Source organism: Heterodontus francisci, chromosome 14, assembly GCF_036365525.1.
Source record: "Heterodontus francisci isolate sHetFra1 chromosome 14, sHetFra1.hap1, whole genome shotgun sequence".
Classification (NCBI taxonomy): Eukaryota; Metazoa; Chordata; class Chondrichthyes; order Heterodontiformes; family Heterodontidae; genus Heterodontus; species Heterodontus francisci.
The window spans coordinates 37,525,012-37,542,488 of NC_090384.1; the positions used below are offsets into that span (position 1 = coordinate 37,525,012).

At 40.9% G+C, this 17,477-nt stretch overlaps 1 protein-coding gene across 8 annotated transcripts in view; it reads right to left on the reverse strand.

The window, feature by feature from the left end:
* Positions 1-10,351: 10,351 nt before the first annotated feature.
* The window catches only part of ighmbp2 (immunoglobulin mu DNA binding protein 2), a 91,671-nt gene continuing 84,545 nt past the window's right edge, over positions 10,352-17,477 (reverse strand). For 6 of the 8 annotated variants that reach the window (XM_068046013.1, XM_068046008.1, XM_068046009.1 and 3 more), the window contains one exon: positions 12,811-16,218. In XM_068046013.1, the coding sequence (XP_067902114.1) occupies positions 16,024-16,218 (195 nt within the window). In that variant the 3' untranslated portion in view covers positions 12,811-16,023. Of the gene's footprint in view, positions 10,535-12,810; positions 16,219-17,477 lie in introns of those variants that run through there. The other 2 variants (XM_068046014.1, XM_068046011.1) reach the window with 2 other exon arrangements.

Sequence of the window (17,477 nt, forward strand, 5' to 3'; positions counted from 1 at the left end):
TGTGAACCTCTGCTCCCTTAAGAGTGAGTATTGGGGAACTAAATATTTTTCCAAGTTCCATTCAATAATAAAAGGATAAGATTTTAAAGGTCACATCCAGTGACAGCTCAGCAGTGTTTCAATGTGTCAGTGTTTCAATGTTTGCACTGTTCTTTTTAATCTGGAGGTTGATTTCTGAGCTCTGCTGAGCCATTAATGTCAGCACATCATTGAGGAGATTTTTGTTTACTTTTTGGTTACTGAGTTTCTCAAACTAATGGTACCTGGGACTTTTTGGAGCTATCAGAAAGAGCAAATCTAATTTTCTGTTAGAAGATTAGATTTCAGCTCCCAGTATAAAAGGTCAGTAGTAGGTAGTTGTTTTTCTAACATACTGGATCACCTGCTCATTCTAAAAGAGAGAAAGCTTTTGTTTCTTCTCTTTTAGCGAGGTATAAATCTAGGTCCTGTATGTAGGAACAGAGGAACATAGGATATAGCAGCAGGCGTAGGACATTTGGCCCATCGAGTTTGCTCCGTCATTCAAACTGATCATGGCTGATCATTTACCTCTACACCATTTTTCCCCACTATCCTCATATCTCTTGATGTCAATAGTATCCAGAAATTTATCAATTTCTGTCTTGAACATGCTCAATGATGGAGCTCCCACAGCCCTTTGGAGTAGAGAATTCCAAATATTCACCATCCCCTGAGCGAAGAAATTCTTCCTCATCTTAAATGGCCTGCCCCTTATTCTGAGACTGTGTCCCCTGGTTCTAAACTCACTAACCAGAGGAAACATCCTATCCACATCTACCCTGACATGCCCTGTAAGAATTTTGTTAAGTTTCAATAAGATCACCTCTCATTGTTCAAAACTCGAGAGAATACAGGCCCAGTTTCTGCAATACATCCTTATAAGATAATTCTGCCATCCCAGGGATTAGTCTGGTGAACGTCTATTGCACTCCCTCTATGGCAAGTATATCCTTCCTTAGATAAGGAATACTCCACTGAACTGCATTCAAGAGAACTTTTTAAGCCAGCACATAACAAGCCCAATGAGAGGGGGCAAAATTCTAGATTTATGTTCAGTAATGAAGCTGGGCAAGTGGATGAAGTAACATTGGGTGACCATTTTGGAGATAGTGACCACAATACAGTTAGTTTTAGCATAATCATGGAAAAAGACAAAGATAAAACATGAGTAAAAATTCTAAATTGGGGGAAGGCAAATTTTACAAAACTGAGAGGTGACCTGGCGAAAGTGGACTGGATACAGCTACTTGAAGGAAAATCAGTGGCAAACCAGTGGGAGGCGTTCAAAAGCGAGATACTACAGGCACAGTGTAGGCATGACCCACAAAGATAAAGGGTCGTACAGCCAAATCTAGAGCCCCTGGTTATCTACAAGCTTACAGGGTAAGTTAAAGCAGGAAAAGAAAGCTTATGATGATCACAAAAAACTTAATACTTTAGAAAGCCTAGAGGAGTACAGAAAATGCAGGGGTGAAGTTAAAAAGGAAATTAGAAAAGCCAAGAGAGGACATGAAAAATTACGGCCAGGTAAAATCAAGTAAAACCCAAAGATGTTTTTTCAGTACATTAAGAGCAAGAGGATAACTAAGGAAAGGGTAGGGCCTATCAGATGTACAAGGGAACTTACGGGTGAATGCAGAAGATGTGGGCAGGGTTCTTAACGAGTTTTTTGTCTCTGTCTCCACAAAGGAGAGGGTTGATGCGGACATTGTAGTTAAAGGGGAGGAGTGTTAAATATTAGATACGATAAGCATAATGAGAAAGGAAGTACTAGCGGGTCTGACATCCATGAAAGTGGATAAATTGCCAGGGTTGGATGGATTGCATCCCAGGTTGTTAAAGGAAGCTAGGGAGGAAACAGCGCTGAGGATCATCTTCAAATCCTCACTAGATACAGGCGAGGTGCCAGATGATTGGAGGTCTACGAATGTTGTACCATTGTTTGAAAAGGGTGCGAGGGATAGGTCAAATAATTATAGGCCGGTCAGTCTGACCTCAGTGGGTAAATTATCAGAATCAATTCTGAGGGACAGGATGAACTGCCACTTAGAAAGGTATGGATTAATCAGGGACAGTCAGCATGGATTTGTTAAGGGAAGGTCATGTCTTCCTAACTTGATTGAGTTTTTTGAGGAAGTAACCAGGAGGATTGATGAGTGTAGTCCAGTGGATGTGGTCTACATGGATTTTAGTAAGGCATTTGACAAGGTCCCACATGGCAGACTGGTCAGTAAAATAACAGCCCATGCAATACAGGGGAATGTGGCAGGTTGGATCCAAAATTGGCTCAGTGACAGGAAACAAAGTGAAATAGCTGATGGATGTTTCTGCGACTGGAAAGTGCTTTCCAGTGGCGTTCCACAGGGCTCAGTGTTGGGTCCCTTGCTGTTTGTGGTGTATATTAATGATTTGGACTTAAATGTGGGAGGCATGATTGGGAAATTTGCTGATGACACAAAAATTGGCCGTGTAGTTGATAGTGAAGAGGATAGCTGTAGACTCCAGAATGATATCAATGTTTTGGTTGAGTGGGCGGAAAAATGGCAAATGGAATTCAATCCAGAAAAGTGTCAGGTAATTCATCTGGAGAGGGCAAATAAAGCGAGGGAATACACAATAAACGGAAGGATATTGCAAAGGGTAGAAGAAGTGAGAGACCTTGGAGTACATGTCCACAGGTCCCTGAAGATGGCAGGACAGGTAGATCGAGTGGTGAAGGCGGCATATGGAATGCTTTCCTTTATTGGCCGAGGTATAGAATACAAAAACAGGGATGTAATGCTGGAACAGTATAAATCACTAGTTAGGTCGCAACTGGAGTATTGCGTACAGTTCTGGTTACCACATTACAGGAAGGACATAATTGCTGTGGAGAGAGTACAGAGAAGATTTACAAGAATGTTACCAGGGCTTGAAAGTTGCAGCTATGAGAAAAGGTTGGATAGGCTAGGGTTGTTTTCCTTAGAACAGAGGAGGCAGATGGGTGACTTAATTGAGGTATACAAAGTTATGATGGGCCTAGATAGAGTAGACAGGAAGGACCTGTTTCCCCTAGCAGAGAGGTCAATTATCAGGGGGCACATATTTAAGGTGATTGGTAGAAGGATTAGAGGGGACATGAGGAAAAACATTTTCACCCAGAGGGTGGTGGGTGTCTGGAATTCACTGCCAGGAATAGTGGTGGAAGCAAAAACCCTCAATTCTTTTAAAAGGTACCTGGACATGCACCTGAAGTGCTGGAACCTGCAAGGCTATGGACCAAGTGCTGGAAGGTGGGACTAGATTGGGCGGCTAGATTTTTCAGCTGGCACAGACACGATGGGCTGAATGGCCTCCTTCTGTGCGTAATTTCTCTATGGTTCTATGGTCCAGGTGGGGTCTCACCAAGGCTCAAAACAATTACAGCAAGACTTCTTTACTCCTGTACTCAAATCCCCTTGCAATGAAGGCCAGCATACCATTCGCCTTCCTAATTGCTTGCTGCACCTGCATACTAGCTTTTGTGACTCATGAACAAGGACATCCAGGTCCCTTTGGACATCAACACTTCCCAACCTCTTAACATTTAAGAAATACTCTGCCTTTTTTTTCTCCCAAAGTGGATCACTTCACACTTATTCACATTATATTCCATCTGCCATGTTCTTGTCCATTCACTTAGCCTGTCCAAATCCCCTTGAAGCCTCCTCACAACTTACATTCCCATCTAGTATTGTGTCATCAGCAAATTTGGAAATATTACAATTTGTCCCCACATTACCCCCAATGTTATGTGCTCTAATTTTGTTTATATAAGATCAATGTCCCACCTTGGCCCTGCGGTTGCCCTGGTTTCCCTTACATGAAAATCATAGCTGCCTTTCAGATGAGATGTTAAATTGAGCCCCTCTCTGCTTTTTCAGGTGGATGTAAAAGATGACATGGTACTATTTAGAAGAACAGCTGTGGAGTCCACAAGCTCAATATTTACCTTTCAGCCAACAACTAGTCATTTATCTCATTGCTGTCTGTGGGACATTGTTTTGTGTGCAATTTGGCTAACATAATTCCTACATTACATCTTTGGCAATGAATGGGTCTAGGCTGACCTGGGGGAAAGGTGTACATAAATGCAAGTTCATTTTTTTTTTTAATAGACAGTGCGAACCAAAACCTCAAATAAAGCATTTTTTCTCCTTATAGTCAAATTATTAAATTAGATTGCACAGTGCTGCAAAGTACAATTAAACTGCATGGGAACTGCTTTTGATTAAAAAATAATCTAGTAACCAGGGAACATAAGGTACAATATTTTCCTCTTTTTGAAAATAAAGTTCAAAATGATTCAATACAGCAACCGCAGAATAGCTATTTTCTCTGGTGGGGGAAACCCAGAACAAGGGACATAATAGTAAAATTGGAGCTAAGCCATTCAGGAGAGAAATCAGGAAGCATTTTTTGACACAAAGGGCAGTAGAAAAATATAATTCTTTCCCCCAAAAGGCTGTGGGTGTCGGGTAAATAGAAATTGTCAAAACTGGGAGTGCTAGATTTTTACTAACTGAGGGTATTGAGGGATATGGATCAAAGGTGGGTTTAAATGTGTTTGAGGTACAGATCAACCATGATCTAATTAAATGGCAGAACAAGCTTAAGGGGCTGTATGAGCCACAGCTGTTCCTATGTAGGTAGGGTAACCCATAGGAATACCTCAAAGACAAAGAGCTTGATTACTGTGAGGAGCTAACAGGTCAGAGTTTTACAGCACAGAAACAGGCTCTTCGGCCCAACACGCCTGTGCCGACCATCAAGCACCCATCCAAACTAATCCCATTTCCCCACACTTGGCCCATAGCCTTGTATGCTATGGTGTTTCAAGTGCTCATCGAAATACTTCTTAGATGTCGTGAGTGTTCCTGCCTGTACCACCCCTTCAGGCAGTGTGTTCCAGATTCCAACCACCCTCTGGGTGAAAAATATTTTCCACAACTCCCCCCTAAACCTCCTGCCTTTTACCTTAAATTTATGCCCCCCAGTTATTGACCTCTCCGCTAATAGAAAAAGTTTCTTCCTATCTATCCCATCAATGCCCCTCATAATTTTGTTTTTCCAAGGTCTGGAAAAAAGTTTTATTATGTGGAAAAGAACACCGTGATATGGTAAAAATGTTTCTATAAAGTAGGAGCAAATAATATTTATGGAGATTAAATTAAGTGGCTGTTTTATAGATTTTGAATTTAAAAATGTTAGCAAACGAAGTGAATGAACTTCAAAGCAGCAAATTACCAATCAGCACATAGGATTTATATGGAGATGATTTTAAAAGGTAGTTTTTTTAAATAGAAGTTTTCAAAACCTTAAAAACTTTCAAAAAACCATAGAGAGAAATTAATTTTGATGTGCCAAATCTCAAACATACAAATTAGGAGCAGGGGTAGGCCACTCGGCCCTTTGAGCCTGCTCCGCCATTCAGTAAGTTCATGGCTGAACTGATTACTCCATATTTCCACCTACCCCCAATAACCTTTCACCCCCTTGCTTATCAAGAATCTATCTACCTCTGCCTTAAAAATATTCAAAGACTCTGCTTCCACAGTCTGTTGAGGAAGAGAATTCCAAAGACTCACGACCCTCTTAGAGAAAAGAATTCTTATCTCGGTCTTAAATGGACTGCCCCCTTATTTTTAAACAGTGACCCCTAGTTCTAGGTTCTCCCACAAAGGGAAACATCCTTTCCACAGACACCCTGTCAAAACCCCTCAGGATCTTATGTTTCAATCTAGTTGCTTCTTACTATTCTAAATTCCAGCAGATACAAACCTAGCCTGTCCAATCTTTCCTCATAAAACAGCCCGCTCATTCCAGGTATTAGTCTAGTAAATCTGCTTTGTACTGCCTCCAACGCATTTACAACCTTCCTCAAATAAGGAGACCAGTACTGTACACAGTACTCCAGATATGGTCTCACCAATGCCCTGTACAGCTGAAGCATAACCTCCCTACTTTTGTATTCAATTCCCTTCGCGATAAACAATAACATTCTATTAGCTTTCCCAATTACGTGCTGTACCTGCATACTAACCTTTTGCAATTTATGCACTAGGACACCCAGATCCCTCTGTATCTCAGAGCTCCGGAACCTTTCACCATTTAGATAATATGCTTCTTTTTTATTCTTTCTGCCAACGTGGACAATTTCCCACTTTCCCACATTACACTCCATTTGCCAGGTCTTTGCCCACTCACTTAACCTATCTATATCCCTCTCACCCCATCTGAATCCACAACACTCTTATTTTTAAAGGCAGTGGAGGATAAGGAGTAAAACTAGTGATGGATCCCTCAGAAGATACTATTCATTACATGGGAACTGAGAATTGTGCAATTAATAATGAGGGAGACTGTGTAGAGTGTAAAGAGTGATCTCACATGGAATAATCTCCATGCCAAGATTGTGGAGCTAAAAACATTAGATACATTCAAAGATAGTTAGATGATAAAATGGGAGAAAATATGTTTTTCTTATTGTGGATGGGTGCACTAAGGTGGGCCAAAAAGCATTCATCTGCATCAAGTAATAACAACATAACGCCAAATTGATGTGTACTCATAGGAGTAGCATTTCAAAGAGGGAGCCCCAAGCTCCCGCCATAATTCCACCATTTCTCTTGGGTTTCTGACAATTTTCCACCGAGATTGAAAGAACCTTTGTGGACATTGTGGTAGTAGTGTCCCGTTTACGCTCTTCATAAAACAAGGATCAAGAATATGGTCTGGGGCTCTGTCAGAAGGCAGCAGAGAACAAAGCATAAAACTGTCCTCCTAGACAAATGAAACTCCAGCAGGACACACAAATAATGATGAAGATGATGATGATGTACAGAGTGAAGCAGTAGCGACAAAGTCAACAGAGATTGGTCTCAATGAATTGATGAGGAAGATTAGATTGAATAGGTGGATGAAGGAATAGGAATAAAGAGCTATAGAAACAGGGTAGGTAAATGTGATTAGAACTATTTGTTTGCATGGAGGGTTGGAATAGTTGAGCTGAATTGCCGGTTTCTGTGTTATAACTTCTATGTATTTCAATGTATAAGTGCAAGGATACCTGGTGAATGCTCATGTTAGTGTAAGTTCAGTTCTTTCAGAGAGGGCACCTGTAGTAACAGTATTACACAATCAGTCCCCTATAACTTGAGAGATTCCTGGCACAGGGGGCAGATATATCAACGGGCTCTTCTGAACCCTCTGCAACTCACCATTTAGCTGACTAGATATCCACAACTGCACTTTCCTCAGGTATGAGGGGACTTAACATGCGCAGGCACATGTAAAAGTACATGACTTAGGTGGAGTAATTGCAACAGGAAAGCACATTGAATGCTACTGATTCAATCCCGACATGCACCAGAAGACTAAGTCACTTCACTTTAATAAATCTTGCAATCTGTTACTTTCTTACAATTTATTTATTTATTTATTTAGAGATACAGCACTGAAACAGGCCCTTCGGCCCACCAAGTCTGTGCCGACCGTCAACCACCCATTTATACTAATCCTACATTAATCTCATATTCCTACCACATCCCCACCTTCCCTCAATTCCCCTACCACCTACCTATACTAGGGGCAATTTATAATGGCCAATTTACCTATCAACCTGCAAGTCCTTGGCTGTGGGAGGAAACTGGAGCACCCGGCGAAAACCCACACGATCACAGGGAGAACTTGCAAACTCTGCACAGGCAGTACCTAGAATTGAACCCGGGTCGCTGGAGCTGTGAGGCTGCGGTGCTAACCACTGCGCCGCCCAACTGTAAAATGAAACCACAGAAAGGAAAGCATTAATTGTTCAAAAATAGACCCTAAACCAGTTAGCGACTAGCAGTCTTCTGCTTCTAGACATGTCAAACAGAAAGGCATAGTGACCAATTGCAGAGCTCAGTGAAAGAACTGTCTCACTGCCTGTAGCGATTGTTTGCTGTGCACCATCAATCTTCAGTCTTCCATGGCTTCCTGCTGTTTTTCATTCAGGTTCATAGTGAGCATATATCACAGTTATGACTTCGTCAACCTTCTATTGTAAAGGATCGCTACCCCCTCCATAAATATGGTGGGTCAACTAGTCCCCTTCTTTGCTCTATGAATTCATGGCCTAGAAATTCAGCAGAGTCCATGTTTGGGCATCTTAGCTGCAGAGTGCTAACATCCTATGCTCAAATGGGGAGGTCCAAGGAGCATGGGAATTTGAACCTGGGACATCTTTATCATGTAGAAGGGCCAGCGCTAGGAGCCTGCACTGATTCATGTGCCAATCTTTAGGTAAATGATTGGGTTAGATTGCAGGGGTCTGCCGTATTGTTGACCAGACCGGAGTGCGATTGGGACAGTGGTGAGGGCTAGGAGGTTATGGCACAATACGGGAGTGACGTCTGAGTTCTTGGAACTAGGACCAGTGCTGATTAAAGTGAGTACTAACCTTTTTCTTCATCCCATGCTCCTTAGCATTGGTTTTCCCAGAGGCAATCAGCACTACTGCTGGCTGCCTCAGGTGCAAGCCAAAGTTCCAAGAGGGAGCAGAAGCAGGCATTAGGCCTTTAACATAAACAAATAAGAGGGCCTAACACCTACTTCTCACATGGGTGAAGGAGACCTCCTGTTTGGCCCTTACCAAAATGGCATCTGTTGTGGCTCGTACCATGGACACCATTTTGGACACCGAAAACCTGGGCAGGAAACAGTCAAATTTCAACCCAATGAACTTTCCTATGGGATCTTGGAAAGACCCTGTATATAAGTATTACTCCGCTGCAGATGAATGACTGTCCCTAAAGGTCTTTGTGGAACCTTAATCACAGCAACCATGCTGAGTCTGAGCCTCATCATACACTGATTCCCAGGCATCTGAAGATGGTTTGGCTATTCCATTAGTTTGTGCTATGAATTAAGCACCTCCTCTACTCCTATGTGACTCCTGATGCACTAAGCCATACTCAGCAACACCAATGCATACATGCTCCATCAGATTTCACCTTTGACAGGACCTTAACATTAACAAAATGTTTTTGCTAATTCCATTGGCTCACTTTAAGATAGGAGCAAGACTACAAATAGTGCTAACAGATTTGAATGAAAAGGATTATTTTCTTCTGCTCCTGCTTCCTTTTATGCATGTGTAATTTAGCATCCAAATGTATACACAAAAGAAAAATATCCCCCTAGATTACCAGTAAGGTGTTAATTTCTCCTTCATGCATGCTTATTAGCACACAATTTTGTTAACAGAATCACAATTTATAGGTTATGTACAAATAAAAACAGTTATTAATAGTTATTTATGTAACTATACACAATGAATAATTGTGGTGGGTAAAATTATCTTTGGTAGGTGGCCAACTGTGTTGCCAACTTACTAAATTTGGTGGCCCGTCAAAAATGTCTGTAGCCCAATTCAGTGAATAATAGCCAAGTGTTTTTGAGTCACTGTGCACTCTTTGGTGATATTTACTGAACTAGTAACAGTTTCCATGTGAAAAGGTGTGACTTGTTCAGCACGGATTTAGCACATAAGAGACTGAAGTAGAGAGAACAGCACAAGGAGGATCTTTGAATGGTACAAACCTGAGGAGCTAACTTGGCTTCTAAGATTTGAAATTCAGGTCTGTGTAATTTAATGTTATTTGGCACTTATTTTGAATGACATTCATGTACCAGAACCAGCCCTGAAAGCACTGCCATAAAAGCTTGTCCTCACTTTCTTAGTGCAAATTTAAATATTTTTCATTGCATGAAATATACTGGTTTATCTGTACCTTTTGTTGAATGTAAATGTGCAAGTTTTCTTTTCAAATAAAAGGCATCTTTCAAAAAGAAATAAATGGTGGATTATTCAGCTGGTATTACGAAACTAGTGCAATTTTGTTGACAAATAACCAGTTCAGATTTGAAGCTGTATGTATTATTGAAAGCAGCGCTTCCCTTTGAAGGGCCCACATTATTTTGAGCCTATGCCATTTTGCCCTTGAGCTTGTGCTGTTATTATTCATGCCAATCAGTATTTTAGCCACGAGAACAGTAGCAGCCGCCTTTGGAGCTTTCAAGATCAAGATAACCCAACAAAACAACGCTACTCCTAAACTCTGGTTGGACCAATTCCTGGAGGTTTTATTACATGACAACTTGACCCAATCACCCTGCCCAGTCAAACAAGATTATAGATTGAGTAATAAACTGGCCAGATGCTACAAACTGTACTTAGAACATACTTAATGATAATCCATCCAGTTATGACCAGTAGAGTCCCACCCACATAATGTTTCATGACTGTGATAGTGTTACAAGGAGAGGGATATTATTTCAGGTGCCCTACTGACAAATAGCAAGTGGACAACAATGGGAAATGGTGGCCAATGTACAGGTACTAAAAATACCACTGATGATTAAATTATATCCCATTTATTGTATAAAGTGCAGCTGAAAAAAAACACAATAATGTTTCTCATGTTGAAAAATGTCCTCAGGTACATGACAGCAGCTGAAAGAGAAATGAAACATTAAAATGACTAAGTAAAACGCTAAGTGAAAGGGAGTGACTCTCTCAGTAAAGCAATGGTGAATGCACAGATTGTCTGGTGCATCCAGTGTCAGTACATATACTTGTGAAAAAGATAAGAGCACTGGAAACAATTCAGATGCAAAGAATTCATCAGGTCTCAAATCAATACACTATGATAAGGCTCTAAGGTAGCAAATCTAGCTAGAAATATAAAATAGGGCAGGGAACTGAGGCAACATGCAAAATATTAAAATTAGGAAGGCAGTTGAAAAGTTGGCTGTAGGAAACCTTGATCAGAAAAGAAGAATGTATGTGTACATGCTACGGAACTAAATGCAATTCCTGCACACTCGTGTTAAGTTATGCAATAGAGTAGCATCTAAATGCAGTGAATGGCAACTCACAGGCCCATCAAAACATAAAAGGACCAATGCCAGAGTCAAAAGGGCATACAGGCAGATGAAAATTATCCATAAAAGATTCCAAAAGAAAAATCATATATATGGGAAGTTCTGGACGAGAAAGCGGCATATTTGTGTGTCTTAAATACTCCACGTTATCAGAAATGTTGAAATCAAAGTGAAAAAAATTAAAATGATACATGCCCATCTTACTCAAGAAATAAAAGCAAAATAATGCAGATGCTGGAAATCTGAAATAAAAACAAGAAATGCTGGAAATACTCAGCAGGTCTGGCAGCATCTGTGGAGAGAGAAACAAAGTTAATGTTTCAGGTCAGTGACCCTTCTTCAGAAATGACAAATATTAGAAATGTAATACGTTTTAAGCAAATAAAATGAGGGTGGGGCAAGAGATAACAAAAGGTAAGGTGGGAATAACTGACCAGAAGGTCATGGAGCAAAGGTAAACAGCATGTCAACAGCACACCATTAACATACTATTTACCTTTGCTCCATGACCTTCTGGTCAGTTATTCCCTGTGACTCTCTATCCTATCAACACCTTGCCTTTTGTTATCTCTTGCCCCACCCTCATTTTATTTGCTTAAAACCTATTACATTTCTAACATTTGCCAGTTCTGATGAAGGGTCACTGACCTGAAACGTTAACTCTGCTTCTCTCTCCACAGATGCTGCCAGACCTGCTGAGTATTTCCAGCATTTCTTGTTTTTATCCCATCTTATTCATGTTTTGTGCAACTTTCACAGGAGTTGCACGGTTATTCCTAAGGCTACACTAACCATTTTAATGTTATACACAATCACAAACACACACACACACAAACACAAAATGCAGTAGGTTATCAACTGTTATTGTGTGAATGATGTAACTCATACCTTCCTGGCCCTTAGAGTACTGTGCACCATTTTGGTCTCCATATTTAAGGAAAGATATACTTGCATTGGAGGTGGTACAGCAATCGTTCACTAGATTGGTCCCTGGGATGAGAGTTTTCTCCTATGATGAGAGGCTGAGTAAATTGGGTCTACGTTCTCTGCAGTTTAGAAAAATGAGCAGTGATCAGATTAATAAAAGATTCTGAAAGGGCTTGACACGGTAAACACCGAGAGGTTGTTTTCCCTGGCTGGGGAATCTAGAATATGGGCACATTCTCATAAGGGGCCAATGATTTAGGACAGAGGTGAGGAGAAATTTCTTCACTCAGAGGGATGCGAATTTTTGGAATTCTCTACCCCAGAGAGTTGTGGATATTCCATCATTGAATATATTTAAGGCTGAGATAGACAGACTTTTGGTCTCTCAGGAAATCAAGGGATATAGGGAGCGGGCAGGAAGATGGAGTTGAAGCCAAAGATCAGCTATGATTGTATTGAATGGCGGAGCATGCTCAACGGGCCATATGGTCTACTCCTGCTCCTATTTCCTATGTTCTTATTTGATGGCTGGAAGAATTTACAAAGATAGGGAGGAGTGAGGCTATGGAGCGATTTGGTGCTCCTGGACTGAGAGTCAATGGAGGACAGCAAGCACAGGGGTGAAAGGTAACTGGAACGTAATCCTCCCAACATCTTTACTTTTGAAGTTCCTGTACTAAATCTAGTAAAATCTTGCCCTTACATTCTGGCTCAATCTCTCCTTCTGCCAAGAGGCTGCGAGAGACTTCCCTTTTCCAATTGCCCTGAACAAACAGCACTTTATTACACCTCCCCTTCCCCCACCATGTCCAATTTGTTTTCTTTTAAATAAGTGTGTTAAAAAAATGAAAACACTTTTGTTAATGCCTCTATGTTCTTGCTCCCTGGGTTGCTCGCAGCAATGTCCAGATGAATCTTCAATTTGTGGAAATTTTAGAACAATTTGGGAGGGTTGGCGAAGCTACTTCAGGGGCCAGTTAGCATTTATATCATATATATTCTCAGAATCTTCATTTCATTTAAATAGTTCTTGGTCCTGTTCTTATAACACAGCAGTTGAGTGGATCTTAGCAGAATAGAGGAATTCTTCCTTTAACCAGGCATTTTATCACTAAAATTAAAATGGCCTCTCCTCGCCCGCCATGACTATACAAACACACAAAAAGGTAATCATGGTAAAGAGAAGCAGCTGTCAGTTTTCTTTAATTCAATGTATAAGTGATGCACTGTTAATATGTAGACGCTTTTGTTGTGCTTCACAGCTTGTTACCAGCTGCATGACAAAATTCAACATAAGCACTCTAGCTGCTCAGCTCATCCGAAGACGCACAACAATCAATCAATTTGATTTGCATTCGTATAGGTCTAATAGAAAAGGAGATTGGGAATAAGATTGTTTCCTCAGCCTATTGCGTTGCTTTAATCTGAAAATTAAAAAATTACATATGAAAATTATTACAAAAACCCACTGGAGGTCATTTAAAATCCTGCCCAAAGCTCCTACAATGATTCAAAGAAGCAGCACACTAGTTTACTGAATTGCCTAATGTCCTAGAAATTTTTTCTGTGTTGGCAACACTAATGTGATACAGCCTATTTTGAAAGCGGTCGCTCTTCTTAAAGATAATTTATCCCTTTCCCTAAAAAGTGTGACTGTTCAATTGTTTACAAAAATATTTAACTTCTAATTGAGTTAAATTCCAGATTATTGCTGCCTGTGAAATATTTTCCAGAGACTGTCATGCCAAGGTGTGACATCTACATTTTATGTAACGGGTGGTGGGGGGAGACCAATATACAATGTAATCTACTGTGACATTAAGCAGCAATTTCCCTGTCATGGTGTGGAAAAACTCAACAGCAATTGCATCATATAAACTGGAATGTGTTTGGTTTGCTACAGCAATAAGCTAACTTTAGACCATGCCATAATACTGTCAAACAAGAGTTTATTCTGATTGATGACTCACACATTTATGGAGAGAAAATATAAAAGAAATGCTACAAAAAAAAAAGGATTTCAGCAAGCCAAGTACAAAAGTCCCATTGAAGCTCATCTGCATCAGCCAGAATATTAATAATGAAACCAAGAGTCCAGGGAGTTGTCAATGTGAACTGACAGTTGTCAATGTGAACTGACAGTTTATTGCACTATCCTTAAGAGGCAGAGTGGCCTATTATTTAATCTTTGTCATTTATTTCTTTAACATAATTATGCACAAGGTAACATGAGGAACACATCACAATGTTCTTTAGGGAAATAAACCTGGTCTGACCTACATGATTCCAGACCCACAGCAATGTGCTTGGCTCTTATCTGCCCTCTGAAATGGCCTAGCACACCGCTCAGTTATCATCACCACCTTCTTAAGGGCAATAAATGCTGGCCTTGTAAGAGACACCCTCATCCTGTGAATGAATAAATAAAATAATTGATAGGCCTACTGAAAACTTTTTAAATGTGCAAAACACAGGGCACTGGCTTGCCAACAGTTAGACTTCCTTACTGCACATAATCGAAAGAGACAGATGATAAATCTGCTGCTCTACACCTCGGTATTATTATGATGAAGAAAAACATGTTGGGGTAGGAACACCATCAAGAGTCAATTGCTCTGTATTCATTTCCATTGATCAAAGCATGCAGTTAGAATCAAGCCAACATTTCCCTCATGGAACATAGGGACTCTGACTCAACCAAGATAATTACCCAGAAAATGCAACATAACATTTTTAAATATTAGTTCCCCAAACTGCCCCATTATTAGTAAACTATACACAGTTACATTCCTTACACCAAACCATAATATCTTGCACTTAAAAAATAAAGGCAATTTTAAATCCCAATCTTCCTTTTTTTCTGCAATATGAATTAATAAAGTGCACTGACCAGACGACTGGACAAGTCTTCACACTGATGTACAGATAAATAGTAAACATGCTTGTGGATCACCTGTGCCATTGCTCAAGAAAAACCTGGGGTCTACAACAGTTATGTTTATCTACTAACCTGGCCTGTCCCTTTAAAGGCCACTGTTCAAGTACTCCCCATGGTCAAATAGGCAACTTCAGGTAAGCGAAGGAAGTTGCAATGCCTGAGGTCAATTATAGCTTCTACATTCCAGGTAAAAGTATCAGTATGAAGAGTGGCTTTTATTTCTTTTTTGGAAAAAAAGATAGTTTTGTGTGACAGAGAATGTGTTGGATACACTGTAGGAAATGTTTTCATACGTATTTACTGATCAGTAAAGCATTTGGAAATCAGTAGTCTTTGGATTTTTACTTTTCATTCTATTATAGATACTTAAAACAAAAAAAAGTCAAATGCTTAGCAATAGACATGACCAATTAAGATTGACCACCACAAATGATTACTATTCCAATAATCCAGCATTCTAATATCCCTCTTTTAGAGATATCCCCGATTGTGGATGGTGTGTAATAATTGACTGAAAGATCAGGATAGTCATTTACATTGCAGAAATCTTTTCACTGCTTCCATTGTCCTTAAACAGCTGCTGACAGTAAAAGGATGAAGGTTAATTTCTGGGCTGCGTTTGCGGACAATGCAACCACTAGGTGGCACTGTACTGTCACATGCAGAGCGGGTGGTGGGGGGAGGGGGGGGTGGGGAAGAGAGGATAGAGCGGGCAGGCGGGGGGTTGGGGAAAGAGTGCGGGCAGGCGAGGGGGGTGGGTTGGGAGGGAGGGAGGAGAGCGGGCAGCAGAGGTCTTCGGCTGTTCTCTCCCCGCCTCCCCCCCCACGTTACGCGATGACGTCATCTGCGCATGTGCTAACCATTCCTGGCAATGCAGAATGCTGCATATGCGCAGACAGCAGGAGCCCATTTGCGCATGTGCACAGCTTGGCACAGTGGCCGGCTGCGTTGTCAAGAATCACTTTGTAATTTCTGCACCTCAGCAGCATCTATTGCTATACATCTGTAACATCCAATACAAATTTACCGAAATTGCATATCTTTCTTAATTGGTACAGGGTCATTTCCAATCCTATTCAACTGAAGCTTGTGTTTATTATTTTTCTCCAGGAATTATTTTATAATGCAAAAAACCCTTTGAAATACACATATTTAGGCCATTTAAATAAATTTATAGCATATCATTTCAATTTTTATTTTTTTGTTTCCATTTTGGCACCACGTTGGCTAGCTAATTGTTCAATTTTCTTCCCCAGTCTTCTCTGCAGATGGGCCTTCTTCATTGGATCTAATGAATGGTCCTTACTGCCACTGCCTGCATATAGAATACCTTCTCTGCTGATGAGTTTTCGGGCATGAGCTTTGGCACTCCCACCACAGCCATGAACCTTGAAGAGAGACAAAGGTACAGGTATCTTGCATTATTCATGCAAATGAAGGCGGAAGCTGCTGACTAAATTGAGAATGAATAGCGGATACAGTCAGATAAAAAAGGTAGCAGTCACAGGAGTCTGCAGCATTCTAAACACACGAATTAATAACATGAGTAAGACCAGGTTCAGACCTTGCTTGAAAGGGAGTTGAGGAGTTAGTGAGATAAATGAAATAGCAGTGGTCAGATAATTCGAAGCTTGGATTTTAAAAGCTTGTAGATTTGTAAGAGAAAAGAGACAGAGTGAGATAAGGAGTTCCATAGTCCATCCACCATGCGAAGTATCCACTCCCTCTACCACCAGCACACTGTGGCTGCAATGTGTACTATCTACAGCAGGTTTGTCCAACATTTTCACGTTCCAATTTTTGTCCTACATAGGGGGCCGGTGCTGATAAAGGCATTAAAAATTGATCTTACTATTAATCAAAACAACAAATGCAAATTTTTGTGAAGAAGCTTTAAATGAGATTAATTTATTGACTTACTTTCTAGTCACTATGTTGGACACGGATTTAGTGAGATACCTGGCATTGTTTTGTTTGCACAAGTAGTCAATGTTTGCCCACACACTTGTAGCAATGCAGAATATTCCAGATTGATGTTCATCTGGCAGGAGTGATCTTGACCACTCCCTGTCTCTCTCTCCCAGTGTCCTCCCTCTCTATATTCCCATGTTGCTCACCACCTCTGTCGTCCTCACTCTCACTGACACCCCCCTCCCCATCTGCCTCTCGGTCTGCCCCCCACCCTTTTTCCCCCCCTTCCTGTTTGTCACCTCCCCTCCTTCTTTTTGCCCTCCTTCCTCCCCCCTCCTCTCCTTCTACCCACCTCCTCCCCCCCACCCCCACCTCTCTGCCCACCTTCCCCACCTCTCAGTTGGAGAGCGGGAACGCTTAGCATAGCAGCTTGTGGTTTGTCAGTTTTTAAAAAAATCACAAGTCTGTTTCACAGCTGACGGGTGCTGGGAACGGGAACAGTGGTTTCTGAACTTTGGACAGATTTGGGGTTCCCCGGAGGGTTCTGACTTTTTTTTTTTAAAAAGCCCACTGGAAAACCCCAAATCCGTCTGAACTTCAGAAACCGCCGTTCCTGCTGCAAGCACCTGTCAGCTGTGAAGTTGATTTGCGATTTTGTTTTTTTAAAACCCAGTCTGATTGAAGAAGTCAATGTGAAATTTCTCAACTCTGAAATACATCTGCGGGTCGGATCGAA